The sequence below is a fragment of the Benincasa hispida genome, chromosome 3 (assembly GCF_009727055.1).
Source record: "Benincasa hispida cultivar B227 chromosome 3, ASM972705v1, whole genome shotgun sequence".
Classification (NCBI taxonomy): Eukaryota; Viridiplantae; Streptophyta; class Magnoliopsida; order Cucurbitales; family Cucurbitaceae; genus Benincasa; species Benincasa hispida.
The window spans coordinates 28322205-28349305 of record NC_052351.1 but is presented as its reverse complement, the minus strand read 5'-3'; the positions used below and the strand labels follow the sequence as shown (position 1 = coordinate 28349305).

The 27101-nt window shown below is 32.8% G+C and overlaps 2 protein-coding genes across 11 annotated transcripts; both read left to right on the top strand.

Annotated features, from left to right (window-relative positions):
• The first annotated feature begins 1268 nt into the window (after positions 1-1268).
• Positions 1269-17352, top strand: LOC120073126 (zinc finger CCCH domain-containing protein 38). Of its 10 annotated transcripts, none has more exons than XM_039025754.1 (5): positions 1269-1506; positions 7086-7441; positions 9347-9790; positions 10093-12277; positions 17100-17352. In XM_039025754.1, exons 3-5 carry the CDS (start codon positions 9381-9383, stop codon positions 17130-17132), a joined length of 2628 nt encoding a protein of 875 aa, XP_038881682.1. In that variant the 5' UTR covers positions 1269-1506; positions 7086-7441; positions 9347-9380; the 3' UTR covers positions 17133-17352. The 10 variants fall into 10 exon arrangements, with proteins under 10 accessions (XP_038881682.1, XP_038881680.1, XP_038881683.1 ...); XM_039025752.1 differs by lacking the exon at positions 7086-7441 and adding an exon at positions 4073-4442; XM_039025755.1 differs by lacking the exon at positions 7086-7441.
• A 5053-nt stretch (positions 17353-22405) lies between these two features.
• Positions 22406-25873, top strand: LOC120073523 (transcription factor HEC3-like). Its single transcript, XM_039026364.1, has 4 exons — positions 22406-22417; positions 24112-24301; positions 24390-24861; positions 25820-25873. Exons 1-4 carry the CDS (start codon positions 22406-22408, stop codon positions 25854-25856), a joined length of 711 nt encoding a protein of 236 aa, XP_038882292.1. The 3' UTR covers positions 25857-25873.
• The last annotated feature ends 1228 nt before the right edge of the window (positions 25874-27101 follow it).

Below are 27101 nucleotides of genomic sequence, written 5' to 3'. Positions count from 1 at the left end.
TTTATAATCTAAATCTTATCTTTTATACTCAATATGAATGCAAAAGGACCGTAATTTACTTAATTTGCTACATTACTAAAGGGATCAAAATATTGAACTATCTGATTATGAGTTTTGATATATTAATGATACATCTAAAATATAAACCTAATGCTAATGTCTGAAATAATGGTGGGATAAAATTAACATAATTAAAAATTATATATAAAATTTAGATATTGAATTAAATTACAAATTTGGTTCCTATAATTAGAAGAAAGTTATAATTTAGTTAATATAATTTTAAAAGTTAATGACTAGGTTGGAACCTTATGATTTTGAGAGATTTCAATTCATAACGAATTGAAAATAGATTACTTTGTTTGTTATTATAAGAAAGATACTGATTTTAAAATTCGAAGTGATTTCAAATCTCATCTTTACTTGAATTTTTCTTTTTGGACTAGAATGCTCAAATTTTATAGGATCTAAAAGTAAATTACTTAATTAAACTCACTATATTCTAATTTTCAATAACACATCATATATAAAAACCCATGTTAATAAATTAACTTTTTTTTTTTCAATTACCATCCAAACACAAAGTTTCAAATACATTAATTTCAAATGTTTCTCATTCCAAACAAAATAAATTTTCGGATTTCAAATCACATGGTTTACCAAACCATTTCTTAGACTTTCTCGTATCCAAATAAAGGGTAAAATTTAGTCTTTTTGATTTTGATAAATCCTCATAAATGGTTTATATGATTTGATAACCACCCACAAAAAATCTATACCATAAAGATATTTTAGAAAGCTTTTTTATCCAACCATAAAAATTAAATTCTAATTATAAATACTAAATTCCAATATTTTTTTTTAGAATCCAATATTTTTTTTTTTAGAATCCAATATTTTTTTTTCATAGGATTAAATTTGTAAGTTAAGAGAACCTACCATATTTACCAAACTAAAAAGTTATTTGCTCTATTTGCAAACCTGAAAATTATTTTATTTGTTCCATTATAAATTCTCTAAATTTTACCATTGTTTGTGTTCTAACTTCCAAAAAGGGGGGAAAGACAATGAAAAAGAATCAATGTGGTAATAATATAAGAAAGAAAAAGGGAAGCACACTTCTTATTAAATTTGATTTTCAAAAAAACAAAAAAAGGACATTCTTATCTTCGCTGTGGAAAAAAAAAAACAGAATCTATTGAAATTCTCGAGAATTAGATCAAAATATTGAAGAAAAGAAAGAAAAGAAAAGAAAAAACAATTATTATATAATTAATCGCGAAAAGAAAAAACTGTGTTCTCGCCCCCCAAAAGTCTTTGAACCCTTTTTCGCCCATTGCTACTTCCTCACTCTTCATCTTCTTCCTCCCACTCACTCTGCAAACAAGATGCCCAAAATATCCTCTCTAAAGATTGATTTTGCTTAGTTCGCGCCTGTTATTCTCCTTCAATCATATTCTAGGGTTACACCTCTGCCGCTTTCTGCCGGAAGTTCTCTTCTTTCATGTGAGTTCTATGTTTCCCTCTTCCTTTAATCTTCTACAGTTTTGTTTGTATAGATGTTTTCCTATCTGGGTCTTGATCTCTTACTCGTTTTGTGTGAGACTGTATGTGGGTCGAGGTTCTTCGACTTTAAAGTTTGGGGCTTTCCGGCTATTACTCCCCATATCATCAGGGCAAAGAATAACGCGTTTTTTTTTTCAGTGTATTTTTTTCTTCTGTGGTCGAGATTGTTTGTGCTTATGGGTATCTTTGGGAATCGGTGATTTGAAATTGGGATTTTGTTTTGGCCTTCTGGTGAAGTATTTCAAATGAGAGGTAGCTTTTTGGGAAAAGGAAATGATCTTTCCTTGGGATTTGATTACATTTACATAGAGCTGTAGTTCGACTGGATTTTAGGCGAAGTTAAGTTGATGGATTGAGTAGTTGCTGAGTTGAAGATTAACGTCGGGTGTCCTAAAGGAATGCTATACTTTGTTCTTTTTGTTGACAAATGCTATATTATGGAGTTGATAGAACTTTTATTCTCTATTTCATTGTTGAAAGTGGTCTTTCTTAAGAAAGAAAAGGTTAAGTGGATTTATGATCCTTCCCATGGAATCTAACCACACGTGTACTGCCTGGTGGCTCTCACACCGTCGTTACACTTCCAGTTCAATTTTTGTAACTTAGAAGTCATATATCTTCTAGTATGGTTTTTAAATTCAATCAACCTTTGGAGGAGTTTGAGATAGGGAGCTCAGGCTACCCCTATAGATGCGGCCATGACATTCTATTGGGGGTCTCAAAATATTGGACACTTCCCCCCCATGTTATTGTTGAAGGCAAGTTTTTTGTTTGTTGCTTTAGAAAGATGGCAGGGGCACACTTGACTTTTCCATCTCGTTTAATCTTTTCTTACAAGTGAAAGTCCTTGTGCCTGGTTGGTAGCTTGTGGAAGAATTTATTCAAATGTTTGTAAGTGAAAGAGAATTTCTGGTTGGTAGCTTGTGGAAGAATTTATTCAAATGATTGTAAGTGAAAGAGAATTTCTTCTAAGCACATCTCGTAGGTGCATGTTCATATATAGAAAAAGGTGAGTTGTGTGCAGATTGTTGGTGTTTATTAGTGCAACATTGGACTCCCTTTTCTTGATGTTGGCATATATGGAGTGGAATGCTCGTGCCTTGTTTATTTTATAGTTGTTGGAATATGTTTTCTAAGTGATGTCATTGGAAGAAAAGTTCTTGGACAAGTGGATGGAATTTCAAGGTAGGTATCAACCTATTCTATTTGAATCTTGAGCATATTCTTTGGAGCAGCAATTTTGCTTGGACTTTTTGAAGTCTCTTGTTTGTCGTATTTGACTTTCCGTTTGCCAGACATAGCGGGTACAGGGAGATTATTGATGAGTTCCTTCTCCATTTGTCTTTCTTGGGAGAATAGAAGGTTCTTGTTCAAGTGGGGTTTTGTGCTGTGTTTGGGGCTTGATGGGAGAGAGGAATAATAAGACCTTTAGAGGGATTGAGAATGACCCTAGCTATGTTTCTTCTCTCACTAGATTCTATATTTTCTTTTGGTTGGGCATTTTTTTCTTTAAAATTTATTGTTCTTTGGGTCTTGTTTTACTTGGTTGGAGCCCTACTGGGTCTTGTTTTTTTGGATGTTCTTATATTCTTTCATTTTTTTTTCAATGAAAGTTTAGTTTTTCTTTAAGGAAACATAACTTTTCATTTAAAAATGAAAATAGACCGAGAAAAACAAAAGAAGACAATACTATTGAGATGCAATGAGGATAAGACACCAAAAAACAAACACTTAAAACCTAACAAACTAACCCAATGAACTTCAATTCATTAGTAAAAAGAAAAAAAAAGTTCTAGTCCCCTCCCCCCAACCACCACACACACACACACACAACAAAAGTATCTATAAGAAACAGGAAGGCTCAAGTTTATATTGGCAATCTAGGTTTGCTTGTAGAAACATTGGGCGCATGCTTCTTATTTTCTGCAACCAATCATCTGATTAACATAGGAATCTAATGTGGGGAGCTCAATTTATAGTATCTGTGGGTGTGGATAAGAAAGCCAAAAGTTGGTTCTGTCAGTTATTCACATGCTCTTTCACATGTTTTTCCATGTGATTCTGTTGTAGGGTTTTGTGGAGTAGTCCCTATTTGTCTGCACATTTCTCTCCCCTTTTTAGTTTTTCTTTCTTGCCTATATTAAGCTCCAAAAAAAAAAAAAAAAGAAGATTCTCCACAGAATGTGGTATTCTGTTTATATTTTTCTTTAAATATTGTATGGGAGGTCTTGGTAGTTTAAACATTTGTAGTTTGACTGATTTTCTGTTGTAAGTTGTAAATTATTGTTATCATTTATATTTCTTATTAAAGCTTTAGGCTGAATCTTAAATAATTTAGTTACTGGATGTGTATCTATTAATTTACCCCTTGCTTAAGTCTTAGGTTCTTTTTCCTGCCGAAGTTAATTGATTAGACCCCAACTTATTAGGTTCCTTGATAGATGTCCTCTTCTTTAGTTAATGTATCACGTAGAGTGTGCTAATGTCAACATATAATTTTCTGCAGTATCTTCACGTGGTCGGTTGATGGAAAGATTAGCAAGGGTGTTCAATAATAACTTATGGCAATGGCTTTCTATTCCACTACAAGAGCAATTGGGCATTAGTACAAAATTCATGGAACTAAGTCAATTTTTATATTCAAGCTTGTTTCGAAGGATTTTATGAGAAAACTATAGTTCATCAAACACAAGGAGAATGAATCATGGACAAAGTGCTTGTGAACTTTATTTTGCTCGGAATTGTGGATGATTACTTGGTGAAGGGAGAGATGTATGGATTGAAAAGTTGACTTCATAATTCATTAGTCATTGAAGAATACATATGATTTGTTTGAAGGGTTGCCAAGAGTAATAGTTCAACTGGTCTACTTTTATGTATGTTGGCCACTTCGAGTATTGTAAATGTACCCTTAAAGGCAATGTCATTTACTCAATTTGTAACTCCCATTTACTTTGTGACCTTTAAGTGGCTTTCTTATGGAAGTCTACATGAGAGATCCCTTATACTAGTAGTGACTAATGTTCCATAACTTACCATCTTTCAATCTTCAAGCACCAAAATGACAAATTAGGTGGACGAAAGTTTGGGGAGGGAGGATTTCATTTTTCGGTAAAAGAAACATTTCATTTATGAATGAAATAAGGGGAGGACCTCAAAATACAGAGAAAGATTACATTAGAGAGTGCCAATTGTTGACTAAAAAAGATAAACTAAAGTGTATAAAAGGGTACTTTGTTTTACACCAGGAAAAAGCCATAGATAAAATGGAGTCCATGAAACGATTAAAAGTATAAAGAGAACCATGAAAAAGATGTCTATCCGCTTGCCCCATAAACTCCAAAAGAAAGCATGCAAGAGGGCCAACCAAGTCAACTTCTTCGTACCACCAAAAGTATGACCCACCAACAAGGAAACCAATGCGTCTTAAATGGACTTGGGGCAAGTGAAAGACCAACTAAAAGCAGGCAAAACCATGGCCAAAAAATTAACAGCAAAAGAATAGTGGAAAAAACAAATGAATCGGAGATTCAGCCGGTTGACAACACATATGACACTAGGAGGGAGAGATAGCTATATAAGGCATGGCACGTCGTAAACGGTCTGCAGTATTGATGGCACTCCAACTAAGCTCCTAAAGAAAATTTTTAATCCTTTTTGGATAACTATCTTTTCAAATGACTGAATAAAGATCAGATAAAATCGAATCCATGACACTCACCAGATCAGTCGTCAGAGATTAACAGAAAATATCAAAGAGGAATCAAGGGGCCATATCCAAATATCTGGAGAAGCTCGAATATGGATAGAAAGCAAATGATTGGATAAAGAGGCCCACTCTTAGGGTATGTTGGACAATTTTCCTTCTTCCAAAGCCTCAAAGCTCTTCATCCATTCGTGGTCGTTGTCAGTTCATGATTGGAATGGAAGGTGGATTTTGGAAGAAACTTAATGATTTGGAGGTGGAAGAGTGAGCTTCTTTGTTTCATTTGTTGTCTTAACATCAGGCTGAGTGTCAAAGAAAATTCAAGAATGTAAACTATGGACCCTTGAGAATTGGGGGGCTTTTGTTTTTTTGCCTAAGTTGACCACTCATTAAGAAGCCTTCGGTTTCTAGCTTGTTGACCTACTTTTGCAAGCCTCTTGTCCAATAAATGTGAAGATTTTCTTGTGGATTTTCCATGTTGAAAGATTGAACACTTGTTATGTGGTATTCAAAGGGTCCTTCAAAATATGGCTCTCTCCCCAAATTGGAGTGTTCTATGTATGGGTACTGAAAAACCCTTGATGCATCTATTCTTCTCATGTCTTTCTGCTATACAATTTGGGAAGATCTTCTCAAAGTCTTCAAAGGTTTTTGGGCTAGCAAAGCTTTAAAGAAGGCCCTATGTCAACTCATTGGTGGCACACATTTTAAAGGGCAACCCGTGATTCTTTGGTCTAGTGGGGTGTTTGCCCTCCTTGGTGCCTTTGGTTTGAAAGAAACTCAAGAATTTTTAATAGCCATGATTCTTGTGGGGAGGTGGTTTAGGATCTTGTCACTCTTTTTGGTTCTTCTTTGCCTTGCACTTCTAAATCATTTTGTAATTATAGCTTATCTCAAAGTGTTACCGGTTCGAACAATTTGATCTACCCCTCAATGCTACTAAAGAACACATATGGACATGCGTTATATAAGTGGTTTTGTGGAAGATATAGGATGAAAGAAATGCTCAAATCTTCCAAGAGAAGTACAAGACTTCAAAGGACATTTTTGACGCCGCCATCTCTAATGCTTTTTTTATTGTAAAGATATACCGGCTTTTAGAAGCCATAGTTCGTCTTTCCTTATTGCTAATTGGCAACATCTTTACATACCATTTGATTGGTTCCTTTTATACCCTTGGATATCTTCGGATTTTCATTCTATCGATGAAATTCTCTTATCCCCCCCAAAAAATGTTACCAATTGGACATCCTTCTTGTAAGCATTTGGTGTGTGGGAATATTTCATTTCCCCTCATTTTGTACTCATCTTTTGTTGATGAAAAGTTTGTTTCATCTAAATAATAATAGCTATTATTATAAAATATTGAATGGAAATAATGTTTGCTTTCATGGGGATCTTTGTACTCTACTCAATTAGACATCATGTGGATTTTATGTTTCTTATAACATTTCCTTAACAACTCTAGTCCCTTAGATGCAAATTATGGTCTATAAAAAAAAAACGTAAAAGTCTTCTTGTAATGATCATTGTTTAGTCCACTTTTTCAAAAGATTTTAAATGATGCCAAAAAAGTAGTCCCTTCATATGATGGCTTTTTAGAATATCATGATACATATATGTGGTGGCTGAAGATTCAAATTTACGACCCTTGAGAGTTGTGAGGCCTTTGGCTTTTGAAAATGCACTCAAGAAAATGACCCTTTAGTATCGATTTTTCTTGCTCCAACCTCATTATCAAAATGGGTAAAGCTATTTTCATGGAAGAAGAGAAATGGTTTTTGACGATGTTTATTAGTTGTCCTCCTAACAGGTGGGGATGCTACATCCGACTAGTATAGTTAATGCAACTTCTTTATGGAAGCTTTTGAAGAAAACCAAGAAGTTTGAAATGCACCATTGGGTCCTCTCAGCAAAGGAAGAGTGTCTCTAAATTCAATCCATGGTGTTAACTCCGTGTGAAGAATTTGCAAGACTAGGAATTTGACCTTTTGGGATACTCACCTAGTCACCTTTCATAGTGAGGAAAGGACTGGGGAGGTGAGGGAACTCGAGCTACACAACATACTAAAAAAGGACTCCAAGGAGAATCCTTTCGGAGGTCTAGCAATCCAACATGGATCGCTGAACAGAAGGCATAAGATTTAACATGTCTGTTTCTCTTTTAAGGTTAGTCTCTTGTTATATAAAAAAATAGGTAGGATTTTGGGGTTGGTAACCTGTGAAGAAGATTTCTCTAGTTTATTGGAAAGCAGTTTCCTTAGCATTATTTCCCTATGGAACAATTTTTGGAAAGAGGTTTCCCTTGGCATTTAACAAATGTCAATGTAAACCAGTGATAGTGGTTACGAATTGAATGTGAACTAATTTCCACGTTCTTATGAAATTCAAGTCCTTGGGCTGCCTAGGTTTGTGGTTCCATGGAGTTGGATATTTTGCAGTGTCAATGTGATGTCTAGGAATTAGTTGTTTGGAATTGAAAATTATGTGAAACTTGAACACTGCATATTTGATTTGATTTTTGATTTTTTTAATTTTTTCCGTCTAAATGAAATATAATTATGGCATGATTACAATAGTGCATATGGAGAGCTTGTAGGGTCTAGTTTCATCAACATTGCATATGTTTTTTGGATTGATTGTGATTTGCTGTGCTCTTCGTGTGCATGCTTGACTGTTTTCCTTGTTTGTGATGTTGATTATATCTCAGTTAACATGAAATGCCACGTTTTATGACGAGCTGTTGGATTAATTGCTTCGCCAGATTGGTTTATATTCCCAGATTTCTCTTCCCATCATGATGGGGTAGTATACCTTGCTAGACTTTTTACATGATCACAAGTACTGCAAATACTTTTTCCTTGAAGTTGGTTGCTCATACAAGCTTCTTTTGATTCTGATACCCTCACTTTTGAGCAAAGTGCATCTGTAATTTTTTGAAGTTTGGTTGGTAGCTAGAGGTGGAGTATTTACTGGCAGGAAGAGTGTTTTGAAAGGCGTGGCCAGGCGCGTGCCTAGGCACAAGGTGCAACAGTGGCGCCTCACCTCGGAAAGACGAGGTGCATGATAGAAGGCGTGTGCCTTCTTGCACCTTCCATGAAGCGCCGAGGCGCGCCTCGCGTCTATCAGTTTTTTTTTTTTTTTTTTTATAAATAACGCAACTTTATTTGCGTTTTAATATAATATTTATATTTATAGTTTTTTAAACCTAATTTGGCATCATTATACTACGTACAAGTCCTACGATGTCTACAACAACAAATCAACGTCTTATTGAAATTGGACGACTTGCCTTCACGGTTTGTAAGTCTTTTCTTCTTCTTCTCCCTCTTCCGTTTCCTCTTCCTCTTCTTCTTCCTTTTTCACCGAATCAACTACTTCTTCTTCTTTAGTGAAGATGAGTTTAATATTTAGGATTTTAGAATTGTATTTGTGATTGTTTTTATGTCATTTCACTTAACTTGGTGTTGAATGACAATGACTAATATCTATCTTTTATTTTTTTTTGTATATTCTTCTTTAAGTCACATTTCTATCCATCTATATTTTGGTTGTGTAAATAAACATTTATATAGTATATATATATATATTTTTATATTTTTTATAATAGTGTGCTTCACGAAAAAAAAGTCCGCACCTTTATGCGCCTAGGCTCCAGAAGGCCATTGTGCGCCTTGGGCATTTTAAAAGACTGGCAGGAAATTTGGTTATTTTATGATATACTAGTTATATGACTGATTACAAGTGAGAAAATTCATTTTATAAACAAAAAGCTTGGGCAATAAAATGTTGTTTTTGTTTATATTCTGACTGGACCGTGTGAGTACGTACTGGGTTTTTCTTCTCTCTGTGTTGGGGGATTCCCATCTCGTTCAGTGTTAATGTCTCGGATAATTTGTAATGAGAGCTAACGGAATACTGCTAAATGAGCTTAGGTAATTTCAACGGGGAAATGTAGTCTAATCTATTCTTTGCTGAATCTCAACCAATTCAATCTATATGAAAAACTTGGATTTGACAACAAAGTGGGAAGGACTTACCACTAAAATTAACTTATTTTCATCCTGCCTTCAGATTTTACTGTATTTAGGAGAAAATCCTTAGAGTTATGAGTGGAAGTGGCAGAAAACGCACGTCAAAATGGGATTTGAGAGAAGATTCTCACTTGGAAACTGACAGTGTGCAACAACATGGTTGGCCTGGAAAAGAATCACGTCCTGGTTGGATTTCTCCTGAACTTGCAAGTGATGATGGTTCCAAGTGGTCTGGTATGGGAACCACCAATACCATTTCAAAACCTAAGCAAGATTGGGGATTGCTGTCGGAGGAACCTTTACCTGCCAGAGCTTCACATAAGGAGGATTACAATAATAAAGGTTATAATAAAAATATGGAAGGCACGGCTGAACAGGATTGTGATGATAAAAGCTACGGCACAAGAATGTCTCCTGGTCTAGATGGATGGAGAAGACACAGCTCTAACCTGTCTGATAGAAATGATCGGAGCAGGTCAGTGAGGTTAGATACACTGGTAGCTTCAAGAGCTTATATCAACTTCCTAATCGCAAAAGTATTCAATCTCAAATTTTGTCGCTGAAGTTGCACTTTTTGCTTAGAACACAATGTCAGTTATACAAATCTCTCAAGTTTGATCCTCAATTTTCATGCTTGTTTGGGTATCCATGTTATGTCATATGAACGAGAGTACCTGGACCTATGTATTTCTAGTAGGATTTATTAATTCTTTTCCAAGGGATGGGATGATCTATTGCAATTACATTTTTTGTTTATTAAACTTGCTTGTTTTTATTGTGTTTCAGGGGTAGGAGTAGAAGCCGGAGTTGGAGTAGAAGCCGGAGTAGAAGTAGAAGTCCTCATAGTTTTAAGCGGGACTCTGGGTTTCATGATAGAAACAGGAACAGATCCCGTGGTTCAACTCAATTGTGCAGAGATTTTGCTTCTGGAAGATGCAGGCGAGGTAATGGTTGTCAATTTCTTCACCAGGACAATCAAAATCTGGATGATAGCTGGGAAAATAGGAACAAGAAGGGGGGGCGACCTTTAAGATCAACTCCCCATGATTTTAGGGACCATCCCAGGGGTGGAAGATCAACTGCTCAATGTACCGATTTTGTGAAGGGAAGGTGTCATAGGGGTGCCTCTTGCAAGTATCCTCATGACAGTGCATTTCATGAACTGTCACGAGGTTCTCCAAATGATATTAGTAGAGACAGGGACAATGATAGGAGTAAAGAACCATACTTCTCACGTGGTGAGCGTGAACCTTGCAGTAGCAGTCTTGTTATCTGTAAATTTTTTGCTGCTGGAACTTGTCGTAATGGAAAGAATTGCAAGTTTTCTCATCATAGCCAGCCACGTCCAAGTCCAGAGAGAAAATCAAGTACTGATAGATGGGAACAGTTTCAAAGTTCAGATGGTAGGGATCGGTTGTGGGATCGCACAAAATCGAGTGAATTGGCCGGTGGTTCCGATTTCACTCAGTTGAGGGAGGACAAAAGCGAACAAATTGCTAGTCAAGAACCAAGTTATACATGGCCTTCGGAACAAAAATGGGTTCATGGTTTGAATAATGAGAGCAAAACTCAGTGGGATCAAACTGTTGGCATCAAGGCAGTTCAGAGCAACAAGAAGGATACTATTCTGAGCAAGGCAGAAGACGCTGGTGGTTCCATGGGCACTTCTGACCCTAGAGGTCACAGAAAGTGGCCAAGTGATGATATGGAGATGTCTCCTGATTGGCACTACCCTGTGCAACCATCCAGTCATGTGGTGAAAGGCGATTGCAACATCATGCCGGAATCTGGCTCTAAAACTTCCATGGCTTTGGCCACTCTTAGCCATGCGATAGTTCAAGAGGCTCTGGCTAAGAAGCAAGACATTTCCATAGAGCCTATAACAGTTGATAATACTCATTTTCGGCAAAACCATAATCTAACAAAAGATGTTACTATTTCACCAGCATTCAATGATAAGATTACAATCGACAAACCTATTGCTTCACATGCTGAAGGCAATCCTTCTAGTAATATTGTCCTTGGACAAAGAATGACATATCACACTGACCATCCAGGCGGAATCGTAATGAATCCGAAAGTTTCAGATGGAAATTTTAGAGTTAAACAGCAGGAGGAGGGTGGAAGCATGCCGGGAATTAACTCTGGAACAACTATCACTCCAAACATAGTAACCAGCGAACAAATTACCCAATTAACTAACCTTTCCGTCTCTCTTGCACAATATTTTGGAAATGTGCAACCATTGCCTCAATTGTATACCTCCCTTAACACACATAGTGTGTCAGAAACACCTTCCTTCCCTTATTCTGATGCATCCGTGGGTGCTTTGGGAGTATCGATGAAGTCAGGTCCCATAATTGAATCCTCGAAGCAACATGATCCTACTCTCTGCAATAGCTTAGAGCTGAAGAAGCTTGAAGTCACTAAAACACCTTCAGACTGTTTGCTGAATTCCACTGGACAGAAAAGCACTACAGAAGTGAAGGATGGAGTACAGATACCAAATTTGCCTCTATCATCTGATTCTTGTAACAAGATTGGCATCTCTGCTAAAGAAACTCTTCATGGGAGTGATGCAATAAATCATGGGAAGCCAGCAGCTGATGGTGAGGCTATCAAAGAGAAGAATGGTGATGGGGAAAGTGAGAACAAGACTGACCCAGAGGATTCTCAAGAGAATGATGCTACAGAAAATGCAAATGGGAATGATGGGGTCCATGATAAGAAGAAAAGTAAGGATGCTAAGGGAATTCGTGCTTTTAAATTTGCACTTGTGGAGTTTGTCAAGGAAGTTCTAAAACCTACATGGAAGGAAGGTCATATCAGCAAAGATGTTTATAAAACCATAGTCAAGAAAGTGGTGGACAAAGTGACAGGTACCTTGCAGGGGGGTCATATTCCTCAAACGCAGGAGAAAATTGATCACTATCTTTCATTTTCAAAACCAAAGCTCACTAAACTTGTTCAGGTAACTTCAAATTTCCTAATTGAGTTTTCTCTATCACTGACAGTTGACTATTTTGTTTGGTTTATCATATTTTTCATCACTTCAGTGAAGTTCTCTAGATGTTTAAATGATGATACGATAATTGTGAGTTGATTATTATTATTATTTTATATTATCATTTATTTTTAATTTCCACAACAACATACACATTGAAAGGAATATTGTATTTTTTTAAACTGTTATCTTATCTCCAAATAAATAACTGGAATGGGTGATATTCATACTCTTGTTTTATGTTTCACAGTTCACTGTGTTATTTCTGTGTTCCCCCACCCCACACACACACCCGTCATAAGGGCTTTCAACTTAATCATCATTTGTGGTGCTGTTTGGAACACGGTAGTTTACTGTGTCTAACAATTCACGGTAGTTTACTGTGTCTAACAATTCTATCTTACTGTAATAGTACTAATCACTTTTTTTTATATTTTGGTTTTCCTTCTAAAGACCTCATATGTTCTTGTAATAAAAGAGTTTGTTGGTTCATACATGCTCTTTATCAGCATTGTTTTGCTTATTTACTCTATTACCTTTTCCAAAGACTCCCCAACCTTTCATTGGTTATTTATTTGTGTGAGTGGTACCCTCTTTTGATATTCTTTTGAGTTAGTCTCCCGGTTGTCTTATTATAGCTGGTCATTCTATTTACAGTTTGTAGGGGCCTTTGTTGGTGATTTCTTAAGTCATCACAGTTTTTCTTGTTAGTAATTATACCTTCATTTTATTTTACCTTTGGCCCCTTCTTAGACTTGTTTTTTTTCTTCTTTGTAAGATTTTAAACCCGTTTGAAAATTATTTGGTTTTTTGTTTTAGTTTTTGAAAATTGTGCTTGTTCTTTTACAACTTTTTTTTTTATTATTATGGTTAAACATTTGAACTCTTTTTATATTGTTCATGATGTTTCTTATAAAAAATAAAACTGATCATTTGAACTTTTAGTAAAATTCCGAAAAGTAGTTTTAAAGGGACATAATAAAAACCATAGTAAAACAAAAAAAAGAAAACACTCCTAAAAAGTACATAATAAAACATTGAAAACAATAACTGGAAGTAGTGTTTATAATCCTAATTTTCATAAATAAAAAACCAAATGGTAATCAATCAGGGGTCTTTAATGTCACAAGAAGATCTATCTCTTTATTTGGCTAGTAGCCATGGGAAGGATTAGCACCTTAAACACTACGTGGAGAAGCTCTACTTGTAATCTTGATCCAGATTTTGAAATTGCTGCGACTTAAGCTAGAGAAAAGTAGAGTCCTTTTGCTTTTAGAGTTTGGCATGATTGAGTTTTTGACCTTATATTTAGCTTATTAGCGGTTGAGCCTTGTGTGGATGCTGGAGAAAGTTGTATTGATCTTCCATTTTGGAGGAAAGGCTGTGTGTGCGCTATGACAAGTTTGCTTCTTCACTGTTTTGTGGTTTATATGGCTGGAAAGAAATAGGAGAACATTCATTGTGTTAGATGGGTCGTTAGAAGTAGTGTTCGTTTTGTGGTCCATTTAATGCCTCCCTTGGGGTTTTGTGTGGCCCTCTCTTTTTTACTTTTGTTTAAATGAAATTTGGCTGTTCATTGTAAAATGAAGATCATGTCTGTCTCGGGTGTAGTGGCAAAAGGATGCATAAGCTCTTTAGGACTAGTGAAGGGTATTCATGGGTTGGTATGGATGCTGTCAATTGCCTGGGCTGCAAAATTTTACAACCTAATGATTCTCATAGGTGGTGGAGTCAATCCAGACATTGGAATATTTGGGTGGGCTTGAGTTGTTTGGTTCATCGTTGTTCAAATCTTTGGAATAATTTATAAAAAAACTAGTACTTTTGGATCCAATATGTAATTTATAAACATAATGTGACATAGTAGTTTGATATCATAAATTTATCAGGATCAAGTGATTAAGATGTGTTCATTTATTCTGAGCATCAGTCTTTAATGGATAGCCTTTTATCCTTAAAAAAAAAAAAAGAAAAAGAAAAAGATGGGTTCATTTATGTAAATATTAGAAAATGAATAGTGAAGAAGCTGCATGAGGAAGGGAAGGGAGCAAGAGAAAGAATTACCTAAAACCTAAATGTAGGTGGTGGTTCTAGATTTTTTTCCCCTTTTAGAGAAGAATCATTTCAATGAATAAATGAAACAAGGGAGACCCCAAAGCACCTATAGGTGATTATAGAAGAGATTTCCAATCGTAAACTAAATAAGAAAGACGAAAATTCTCAAAAGGGTGCCTAGTTTTGCACCAATATAAAGCAATAGACAGAACCAAGTCCATGAAGCTATAAAAAAGCCTTTCTTTTTGGTAGTTCTTAGTGAGTGTTAGTCCACCATTTGGGGAACAAGTACATATTATGTTTTAACGTTTCTAAAATTTATTTTACATCCATATGATTGCTACAAGCCAATTATTAAATGTGAAATTATAATATATAAATGAAATGAATCATACGGTTCCTGATCCACATTAGGTTACAAAAATGTTTCACATTTCAATTCCCAATCTGACTGCATTAATTTTTTTGAAGATTGATGAAAATAGAGTTTGAGCAATACAAAACTAGTCTAACCTTTCAACAGGTAAAGAAGTACAGAGCTTTATGAACTCGTATTTTATAGTACAAGTGCAATGCCTGAAGAAAGGGAAGCTCTAGCGGGGTGAGATGTTAGAACTTAGAACAAAGCTCTGCTATTATCAAGCAGACGCTAAGTTAAGATCAATCTAGATCACATCAAACAGAAGCTAAGTTTGACAACTGTGCTCCCTCTACCACAGTTTGACAAGCTTTTCATATTCGTAATGGACACCCCTGGATAAGGATTGGAGGAATATTATTTCTAGATAGACGATATCCTATTGAATATTGCAGTGAGAAACCCAGTGAAGCATGCCAAAAAGTTCCAACAAACAGTGCTTGGTAGTGCTTTGTAATGGTGGGAGGCATTATTTTCAGGGCTGGATATTTTAATTCTAAGCAATTATTAGAGGTCAAGGTACTTGATTCTCAAAACAATATTAACGGATGCAGCCAAGATGGCTTTCATTCATCCAAAGATTTGGCTCCTTGTTAAGACATTTTGCTCAAGAGTTTCAAGAAGTTGCAAACCCTAGTTCCTTTTCGCGATTTGTCAGATTGAAGAGCCTTTGTTTGATCCCTCCCTCAGGAAAGAGTTCCCTTTCCCTGTTGTCCTTAGATTGTTTATTTGTCTGTAACTGTGAATTAACTAGTATCTGTCTTTAACAAGATAAAGTAACAGTATTTAATTATGAAGATTAGTTGGGTAGCTGACCCTCTTGGTTGTTCAGTTTCCTATCAATAAAATTAATACTAGTGATTTTTTTTTTGGATAAAAAAACCATTTCATTGATGAACGAAATATCTAAAGATTGCCGTAAAAATCCAAGTACAAGATGAACCAAACAAAGCGATACCTCAACAGAAAGATGTAAAATGGATTGTCGATGCAAGAAGCCTACAAATATGGGGAGACCAAATAAAACATCAGTCCAAGGAGAGAAAAGAGAGAAAAGCCGATGTTCCCTCTGTCAATCAAACCAATGCAAAACAGCACCCAAGCCAACGTTCCCTCTGTCAATTGAACAAATATAGTGACTGGAAAGGAGAGAAAAGCCAAGAGTACCGATGAGATAGTATCAATGATAAAAATTAAAATAAAGAGTCTTGGGTAATGCATTGAGTAATTTTTGTCAGGTTGTCAAAAAAAAAAAATCATTCTCGATGTGTTCACAAAGCAATATTCATTATTGTTGATAGGTATAGGAACCCTTCATCTGTTGCATGACAGGCGATGCTGCTTGAGGCTATTATCTATTCTGGAAATTACCGTGAAAAAAAATCTTGGGCCAAATTGAAGCTTAGCACTGCATAGTGTGAACTAATGGTCTAACAGAGGTTAGGAAATCAGTAGGAGATTCAGTGAGATGTTTGAGCGTACCTGAACCTGGACAGTAGGATCTAGCATTACTCTGTGAAATAGGAGATATACTGAAGCACTTAGACTGACTGGAATTTTATACTCCTTAATCAGCTGATGTTGTATCTAAAGTGCAGTGTAAAATCCATTACAGGGTCGTGCAGAAGTTGTCTGGAACAAATGGAACTTGTGCAGTTTGCTGGGGGAAAAAAAGCTTGAAAAGGGTAACCTTGGTATATAGTTCATCAACAAAAGGTTTTCTGCTGGTTCTTGAAACAAACTAAAGAAAATAATAACAGTTAGAAAATTGAAGAAGAGTTGGTCGAATACGTGTGTCAATTACCTATTTGTAATTAGTAAATGGACTCCCCTATTTATTATTTTAGTTATTCAGTTGACATGTGAACACTTTGTGCAGCAACTTCGCCATTCGGGTAATTGTTAGGGTTAGAGATATTAGTGTACCCCGAATGCTTGTAGATATACCTTTTATAACCTCTCCAGTATCGTTGTAATTGACTCAATGGTAGTCTTCCAGTTGCATCATCTCCGTTACACCTAGACCTTTGAAGATGGCAATCAAATTGCTGTAAAATGAAAGATATCAAGCTTTTATGGGAGCTCTCTTAGGATTCCTATTAAAGCTATATATATCCATAGCTTTCATGGTCCTTTCTCTTTTGTTGTGTATTCATTCTTGGTAAAGTATTTGGTTCAGTTTCTCAAGTGTTCTGATGCTGATCTTTACAAATTAGAATAATCTATCTTCTACCTCTCTGATTTGGTTGAGACTAATAGCTTTTACTCTCTGTTTTGTATAATATGTTTCCTCAATGTCTCTCATTTCCTTGTCAGGCGTACGTGGACAGAGTTCAGAAGACGACTTGAAAAGACGAGGTTGTCGAAGTACATTCTTATGTATTTTTTTTTTCTTTTTCAAAATCATCCGATGTACTAATTTGTTAAAGAATGTTGCAGCCTTCGGAATGATGTTTGTGATGTCTTACTAATGTAGTGTAATGTATCTCCCATTAGCAGTCTTAGTTACACCTTTCTTCAGCCTTCTGCAAATTAGATATATGGAAATTTGTTGGTTTTAGTTTGTGCATTCTTCCGTCTTTTATTGTTGAATGAATGGCTATCACTTTTCAAGAACCAAGTCTTCTTGACCTAGGGTTTAAAGTTTTTATCTTCTTTTTTTTTTTATCCAAAACGATGGATTATTATATATGGTTAAATTACAAATTTGGTTATTGAACCTTGAAGTTTGTGGTTGTGTTCAAGAGGTCTCTATACTTCAAAATGTTTTAATAGGGGTTTGAACGTTCAACTTTATGTCTAATAGATGAATTTTGATTGGTTTGATATTTTTTATTCTATTAGACACCAATTTGAAAGGTTTATATTTTATCTTAGTTGACATAAAATTCATCTGTATTTGATATATCAATTAACTTCTTAAAATTTTCAAGTTGAATGGATCTTTTTAGACAATTAAAAATCATGAAAAGCATTTTGAGTTTCAGGATGGTACAAGACTAAAATTTCATAGATTAAATTTGTAATTTAATTTTTATACGTCCACACGTATCTTCTTAAATCTCATCTTCACGAGCTTCTGAATTTAGAAAATAGCTTATTGAAGAAATTTTAACAAGGGTGCATATTTGAATATGATTTTAGATGTAGTTTTCTGACTTCGAAAAATAAACTTGTTTATGGGTATGATATTTAAAGTATAAAAAATAAAAGAAAAAAAAGAAATCCCACAATCATACAAACCCTTGATCAATCAATATTTTGGGGGAACTTGAAAAAAGGTCGAATTCTTTGACTATCTTCTTTCAAATTTATTTTTGATTTATTTATTTTCATTTATAGCTAAAGCATGATTATGATTGGTGATGTTATTTGAGTTAAAATATTATTTTAGTCTCTAATTTTAAAATTTATTTAATTTTAGTTTATGTATAATTTTATAGGTTATATTTTCAATAAATCTTAAATTTAATTTTAAATTAGTTTATTGTTGATTTTTCAAAATTTTTTATCATATAATAGCATTTTAATATGAATTTTGGAAATTTATTCACATATTATACTTTCGTGAAAATTATTGTTATTATTCAAGCAATTTCGACAAAAGTTAATTTTGATGGACTAAATTTAAATTTTATTGAAAACATAGTGATTAAAGTCGGACATTTGAAAGTAAATGAATTAAAATTGAACAAACTCTAAAATCTGATATGATATTTCAATTTTTTAAAAAAATTTTTAATTTTTTTTCTTTATTATTAGGACAAGTGATCTAAGATGAACGAAAGTCACTTACGCCAAAGAGGAAAGAAAGAAGGCCATGTGTGCCATCAAAAAACAAAATCGTAACATCATCGAAGTTTTAGCCAACATCTTAATAGTCACTCAATATTTTATTAAATCAAATAAGGTCATAGACCATTTGAATAATTTTCTAAATTTGAGGACTAAAGTGATTATTTTTTAAACGCTAAACGACTAAATAGACACCGAACTCAATTTTCAACGATTAAAATTGTAGTATACTCATCAAAATGTGAAAATATCATTCGTTTCGAACAGAGATGAGCCAAAATTACATAGTCAAACAAATAGTTTAACGAAAAAGAATTTTTTTAAAAAAAAAGGTAAAAGAAAAAGGAAAGAAGAAAAAGAAATGAATGTTTTTTTTCAAAGGGCTAATTTAAGGGCAAACAAGTTAAGGACGACCTTTTTGCAGAAATAGTAAAGGTTGTGAAGGGGAAGTGTTAGTCAGAGTCCAGATTATGAGGAGGGGTAGTGGGTGGAATTTTCATTTCAATAAACACTTTTTTCTTTTCCATGTGAAATGGAATTAATGAAATTAATGAAAACGCATGGTTTTCTGATCCAAAAAGACCAATCCTTCTCGTAAACTGTTATTTTTTCCCCTTTCCAAATCATAAAAGCTTTTATCTTCCTTTTTAAATAATTTTTCAATTTTTGGCTTACAGCCTCAAATTTCTCATGAGTTTTTTTAAAATACTAATTTTGGTTATAATACTTTAGGTGGTTGAATTTTAGTTTCAATATTTTGAATAAATCTAAAATTTGGTTTTTTTTTTTTTTTTTTTTTATCAAAATTGATTAAATATTATTAATAATTTTCATGCAAGAAGATATAATATGTGAATATATTTCAAAATTTATATTGAAAATGTTAATAATTAAGGTTTTTCTTATAAAAAATCAACAATTTGCAGTTACCAACTTTAAGATTTATGAAAAAGAGAAGGAATTGATTTTTTCTATTATCATTTAATTTGTATGGTTTAGATCAATATAGATTACACCAAATGTATAGTCTCAGTTTGAAGATAATTTGGGCCTTTTATGTAAAAACTATTTTATAATTAAACAGTTTTTTTTTTATAAAAAATGTATTATTATTATTATTATTATTATTATTTGTTGTTGTTCGATCATTTTGTAAGAATACTTCTTAAGCAAACAGATTTTAAAAGGAAGAAACTGGCACATAAGCTTAATATTGAAAATAAAGAGTAAAAATCAAATCTCCACCATTTTGTTTTTTGTTTTGTTTTTTTTTTTTTGAAAATTAAGTCTATGGATATTACTTCTACCTCTAAATTTCTTATTTTATTATTCACTTTTCATCAATGGTTTAAAAAATCAAACCAAATTTTGAGGGAAAAAATAGCTTTCAAAAAGTTGTTTTTGTTTTTGGAATTTGGCTAAAAATTCAAATATTATACTTAAGAAAGACGCAAATCATTGTAAAAAATATGGATGAAATAGGTTTAATTTTCAAAAACAAAAACAAAAAACTAAATGGTTACCAAACTGGGCCTTAACTATTTGTTTGTTTTTTTTTTTTTTTGTAAGGTTTGAAATTTAGCTTATAAATACTATTCTAAAATTATTTTCGAAATTTTAATTAAGTTTTGAAAATTAAAAAAAAAAGTATAGTTTTTAAAACCTTGTTTTTTTCTTCTTTCTAAAATTTGACTAAAAAATGAAAATTATAGTAAAAAAAAATTGTGAAAGAACAGATAAAGTTTTCAAAATAGAAAATAGAAAACGAAACCATTATAAAATGGAAGGTTTTTAGTTTTTCAATTTTAAGAAATGGTTGTTCATAAATAAAACAATCTTCAAGAACACATACCAAGTAAAAGACAAATTTGTCATCAAGTTGCATTGATATGAAATCATGAGGTATGATTATTTTAAATATGCATATTTTGTATATGTTATTAAATGTTTAAATGTCTATATCTTGTATAAACCCTACTCCAATGTTGGTACCGAAAGTATGGTAAGATACTCAGATTACAATGATGTTAGGGATCCTTGACACCAAAGATATGGTATGGTGATCAGGACCCAATCTAGCTCTACGTGCACGTATGCCTATATTATTGATGTTGATGAGATCGAGCAAAAAGGCTCTCCCTCAACTAAGATTAATAGGGATTGAGTAAAAGAGCTCTCCCATATGTTCAGGCAATGGAGTAGTGGAGTTTCAGAAAGATGCTATTAAATTATTTCAAGGTTTTATATGATGTATTTTCATGATTTTAGTTCCCCTTTTTAAAAACCCTGACCATGATTTATAAATGTTTCTTGATAAGCATGTTTATGTTAACTACGATTAAAAGTATGTTTTATTTAAGATAGTCACTCATTGGGTTTTCCAACTCACTCTTTTAAAATGTTTTTCTTCCTAGATAGCTGTCGACATCTTGAGACCTAACAGTTCTGCCAATCAATCACTTCTCAGACCCTTAGGAAGATTGTATTTTAGGTGGCTCATAATGTTCTATTATTAGTTTATGTCCAGGTCAAAAGAGGAGAAAATAGTGGAGTTTGTATTTTATATAAGTGTGGTTTTTAAATATGTTATGTATGTTGATGTCAATATTTTCTAGTTAGGAGCAAATTATATGTTTAAAGTTGTTGCTGGAACTATGTGTTAAGTTCTAGAGAATTATGACTGCTAAATAGATTTAACAAATGGTAAGAATACAGGTTTTTAGGAGTATTTTGGATAGCGATTGTCATAAGAGGGTTATCAATTACTATCTTTTCATCTTTACTCAAATTAGGAGAATAATCTGGGGAGGAGTGTGACAAGTTGGGTATCATTGGACGACACATTACATTTTCATCTATCAAATTTTAGTTACACAAACTTTTGTTTTACATTTGTGGGTGGAAAGCTGCTGTGAGAGAACCCCAAAACTCTCCCAAAGTTAGGTTTATTATTATTAGTATTAACATTTTTCTGTTCTAACAGAGATTGGGAACAGGTTGTGTACCAAAAAAACTAAATTAGCATACCCCTTTATGGCCTCTATTTATGTGACTCCAACACTTGATGGTCCTTAGCCTAAAGTTATAATCTTGTTGGCCTTCTACAATACAAACACATGTTTGAGGCAAAAAAAAAAAAAAAAAGAGCCAAATTTCTCCTGTTCAATCTCCTACTATTCCAATACCTACGATTTTGTCCCGGGCAGGGAAAATGATCTAAATGATATCCCAATCAAAGTATCTATTTTTTTTTTCAAGATATTGAACTATCGACTTTTAAAATAGTCTTTGACACATTTATCTGATGAGTTACACTCAGATTGACAAGTATTTTTTAATCGTATTGCATAATAAAAAGATTAGTGTCTTCAATCATATACACTTAATTTAGAATATCACTCGTTAATGATAAAATTTTTGGAACATATGATTAGGTTGAAATAAACAAGCTAAAATGTAACTAATTTCTGCTCATTTGAATCAAAAGTTTGTTTTCAATTGGGATCTTAAATCTTTATATAAATTTCATTATAACCTCTCCAATTTTAGTTATCAATGGCTTTAAATGTGTTTTTAGCACATCAAAAAAGTAGTATTCCTATTATTTGGGAAAATGAGTTATCATCTCCAATGGCTAATATATTTTTTGTTTAGACAAGTCAATCAAACATAACATAACAACAAACATATCGTTTGATTATGATTAACTTAAGATTTATCTATTATCAAACATGAGTATTATTAAGCAGTAATTGACAATGTTTTATTTCATTTGAGATCAATTATTTAAATTTTAATATGTACTAATTAGAAAACGACTAAGATCTATGAAGAAAAAGGTACTCAAAATCGAAGCAAAAATAGTGGAACCTAATGAAACATGTAGACTTTTGGAAGCTAATGAAGAATTGATATCACTACAAAAAGTAAAAGCTACACACATTTAATTGTTAGTCTTTCAATGTATAAGAAGTATTGTGTGTTTGAGTATAATGAAAATATAAAACCCTAGCTATACCTAAAAATGGGGGTTCTGATTCTGAAAACCCTAAAAATGATTGCATTAGGGCATGCGCAAACTTCTACATGTCAAAACAAAATAATAAATAATAAATAAATAAGCAAAAAAAAAAAAAAAGAGAAAAGAGAAATTGAAATTAACAAAAGGAAGGTACCATCAAACTTCCGTACGGATACACAACAGAATGACATAAGAAAAAACATGCTCCCCCACGGAGGCTGATGCAATTCAACTTCAATTTCTTGCCTTGGTTTTTGGGACCATGGAAATTAGAAAACAACTTAAAAAAACATAATAATAATAAAATTAATTGCGGTCAATCCCTAATCATATGTCGATTTTTTCATAAATACTTTCACGTTTTCATAGGTTGAAAATTAACATAAAGGATGTATTAATATTTTTATTATATTATAAAAAAATATACTAAACATAATAATTAAACAACAAAATATCACTAATATAAATAATAGACATGTTAATTTAGTCGTACTAAAAACAATAGACATATTAACTTGTTTATTTACTAATTTAAATTTATTTTTTGATTTTTTTTTATAAAAATATTTATCGAAATTAAAAATTTATCAATATTTTCATCGAAATTTTCGTAAAATTAAGATTTCGATATTTCTGTCATTGTCCTAATACATATTTAAATTAAAATATTTTTGTCATTTATGTCTCATACTCGTGTGACCGTTAGTTATATTTTAAGTAGTTATTGTTACTATTATTTGAATGTGAGCATACCAACACTAATGTATCAAATTTCATTATTAAAACTTTACAATTATACTAAATTAGGTGAACATATATATATCGAACATTTAATAATCCTTGTCCAATGAAAAAGTTTTAGTGGGACCACTTTGATTAAATGTAACATTAATGAACACATCAGAGAAATTATGAACTACTTGGGAGTTCCTAATTGATGATTAGATAGTCAAGTTTCTTCTTTCCCCCACAATAATAATTCTTAGGAATTTGAATCTAATAGTGATTAGTTAAAGGCTTTAGGACACATAAACAATACTTTCCAACATACTACATAGATAAATTTGAAATTTAACCTTAATATATACAAAATTTTCTTTGATACTATAAAAGGAAATGACAAAAGAAAGCAAAGCAAATGGGGCTTCAGAAGATGATAAAAGAATAAGGCAAACCCCTCTGTAAAGCCTTTGATTACTAGGGGCAATTCCTTGAGGGAAAAATCTTCCAAAAACAGAAATTTGAAAATAATGTTAAACCCTAGATCACTCCTTTTTTCCTCTTTGCCCATCCAAACATCTTTCTATTATTTCTTTTCATTCCCTTCTCTCTAAAACACAAACACTACCAATCAATCCCCATTTTCTTAACACAAATAAACCCTCTCATTCTTCATTACACCCTTTTTATAGAATCAATACAATAGTCTTACCATTTTTTTTTTCTTCTTCTTTCTTTTCCATTATGTTGTATTACGTCTGTCTCTTATACACATCTAGATGTGTATAAGAGACAGTCCCAACCCCCTCTTTTCATCTCGATCTCGATCGCTCCGCCATGGAAGACCACCATATCGGCCTTCACCATCATCACCACGTCCCTGACCTTGAGTCTATTTGGCCATCGTTTTTGCCTTTCCAACTTCCCGACTCTCACGATCAACAACTCCCCTCCTCCTCCACCCATTTATTGATAGGCTACAGTATGTTTAATTATAAAATGACGTTGCAGGAATTTGAACACAACCTCTATAATTCTATTCAATTTAATTGTTTTATATTCTTTCACAGGTACTCCGAGTTCTGGAACAGGTGATGATGAAGAAGAGCCAGAAGAAGAGCTAGGTGCCATGAAGGAAATGATGTATAAGATCGCGGCAATGCAGCCGGTGGACATCGACCCTTCAACCATTCGAAAGCCAAAGCGACGAAACGTTCGGATTAGCGATGACCCGCAAAGCATCGCTGCTCGTCTCCGACGAGAGAGGATTAGTGAGAAGATCAGAATTCTTCAAAGGCTTGTGCCTGGAGGGACAAAGATGGACACAGCTTCAATGCTGGATGAAGCCATTCGCTATGTCAAGTTCTTGAAGAGACAAATCCGGTTGCTGCAGTCAAGTCAGCCACCGCAACAGCCAACCACCAGCGGTGGAGCCGCCGGTGCCGGCGGAGGAGGATGGCCTTTTCCATTCCATAAAGCAAACGGTTCAACCTCCTCATCCACTTCCATGGAGACTACTCCTGCCATTACACCATCAGGATGGTGAGAGAATTACTATTTAATTTAATTAATTACATGGTAATGAGTAATTATTACTAATTAGTTAGAACAGTGGTTAAATTAATATGTTTTTGTAATTGAACCTGAAAAAGAAATACTAAGCATAATTAATTTAAGTATATGCCATCCATTTGAACTTAATGTTAATTTAATCTCCCTCAAATGCCATAATCATAGCCTCACATACCAAAATAATGGTTGAAATTGAGGTTTGATTAAATTCAATATAATTTATTAAATCGCATAGCTTCCTTTGATGTCAGTAGTTTAAATTTTGTAATTTATACTAAAAAAAAAAAAGCTTTTGCATTTTGATCGAAATTATATTTTAAACATATCCCTAAAAATTAGGAATAACAAAAATATATTTTGAACATTTAAAGATTAAATACATTTATTCTAAAAAATCGAGAATTAAAAAATCCAGACCAAAACATACATACATGGTAATTTTTTTCTTTATTTTGCAGTAAGTGGTTGACGAATTAAAAATGTGGGAAAACTCATTAATATGTTTGGATTGAAATTGAATAAATGAAAAATAAATAAATTTTTTTTAAGGTAGTTGTAATTGGTAGCATTTTTAGGTATAATAATCAAGTGTATAACATCATTTAGAAAAATTGCAAATATAACCAAGTCTAGCAATGAATTTCTATCATTGATAGACTCTTACTAGTAGTGATATAATCTATCATTGATAGACTATTTAAATTTGATAATATTTATATATTTTTTTACATTATATTATATCTACTAATACTTTGGGTCTCGGTACTTTGATGAGTAATATATTGAAGATATTGTTGAGGTAAGGGAGTTATAGAAAAAGTGGTGAAATAATGATTAGTATTAGCTAAGGGTTACGTATAGGACCATATTTTATATATGTGAGTGTATTAAAATGGGATGTATCATTTAGAGTGTTGATGTTTGGCAGGAAAGTTTGTTTGGCCGACTCTTCTTCCTGGTATTAACACTGACGTGAGGTCCTCTTCAATATCATTACAGTTTTTTTTTTTTTTACTTCTTTTTTTCATTCTCTCTCATAGCTTTCTTTTTATTTCTTCTACGGAAATTTTTTAAGCACTATGCGACTACTCTATTTTCTTTGTTTATAATATAGTTTTGTTTATGTAAGTGTATTTTTTTAATGTTGATCCATCATAGGCATCATATTATTTTTGAAAAAGATGTTGACATGCGGGGAAATTACAATAAATAAAATGAATATTCATGCTTTTTTTAGGCTTTTTTGGTAGAGAATTTGAAAATAAGAGATTCAATGAAAATAAAAATGTATTTCATATTTTCAAATATGTGTTTAGTAGCATATTTAGGAATTGAATTCTAATTTAAATAATTGTTTAAAATGTGTTTGAGACTATATATTTATGAATCATAAAACTAGTTGTAGTTACCCATTAATATTTAGTTGATAATAAATCATTATTAATTTATTTATGGATATGATTTATGTTAAACAAATTTATATAATTATTATTTTATAATATTATATAATTTATAATACATTACATAATACATATTAGAATTTTTGAAAAATGATTTGAATTTACAACATGATATATTTATATTTTTAAATTTTTTTTTATCTTTATTTAATATAATTCTACATTTAAAATTTAAAATTCAAAATCTGGATATAATGAAAACATAAAAATGTTATTTTTTGAAATTTACACCATTAAAATTCAAAATACAGTTTTCAGAAAAGAATTCAAATTTTCTATGAAACATATATTTACTTAATTCAATAAATCTGAAAATATAAAACAGAATCCAATTCTATAAAGCGTTCAATTGTTGAAATTTTCTCCACGTGTGTCTATGTTCACACAAGTCTTCTTGGAAAAACATGAAACAATATAAACAATAATAAAGGATGAGACTAATTATTAGAAAGTGAAGTTTCAAGGTGGGAATCGAAGAATAAGAATAAATGTATTGTTTTATGTCACTGGAAGAATACCGCATGCTGATCTTCAAACTTGGAGTCAACCATACTAGCGAGATTTCATTTTTATTTTTAACAATGATGAGATTATGTGTTAGAGAATATGTCACATCAGCAATCAATGAAGAGTCTAGAAAACACATCAGCTGAAGAATGTTATGTCATTGAGATGAGTCTTGAAGGATTATTCATTTAGTGCTCTAGATTTCTATTAGGATTGGGCGATAACAAACAAATATTCTTTCTT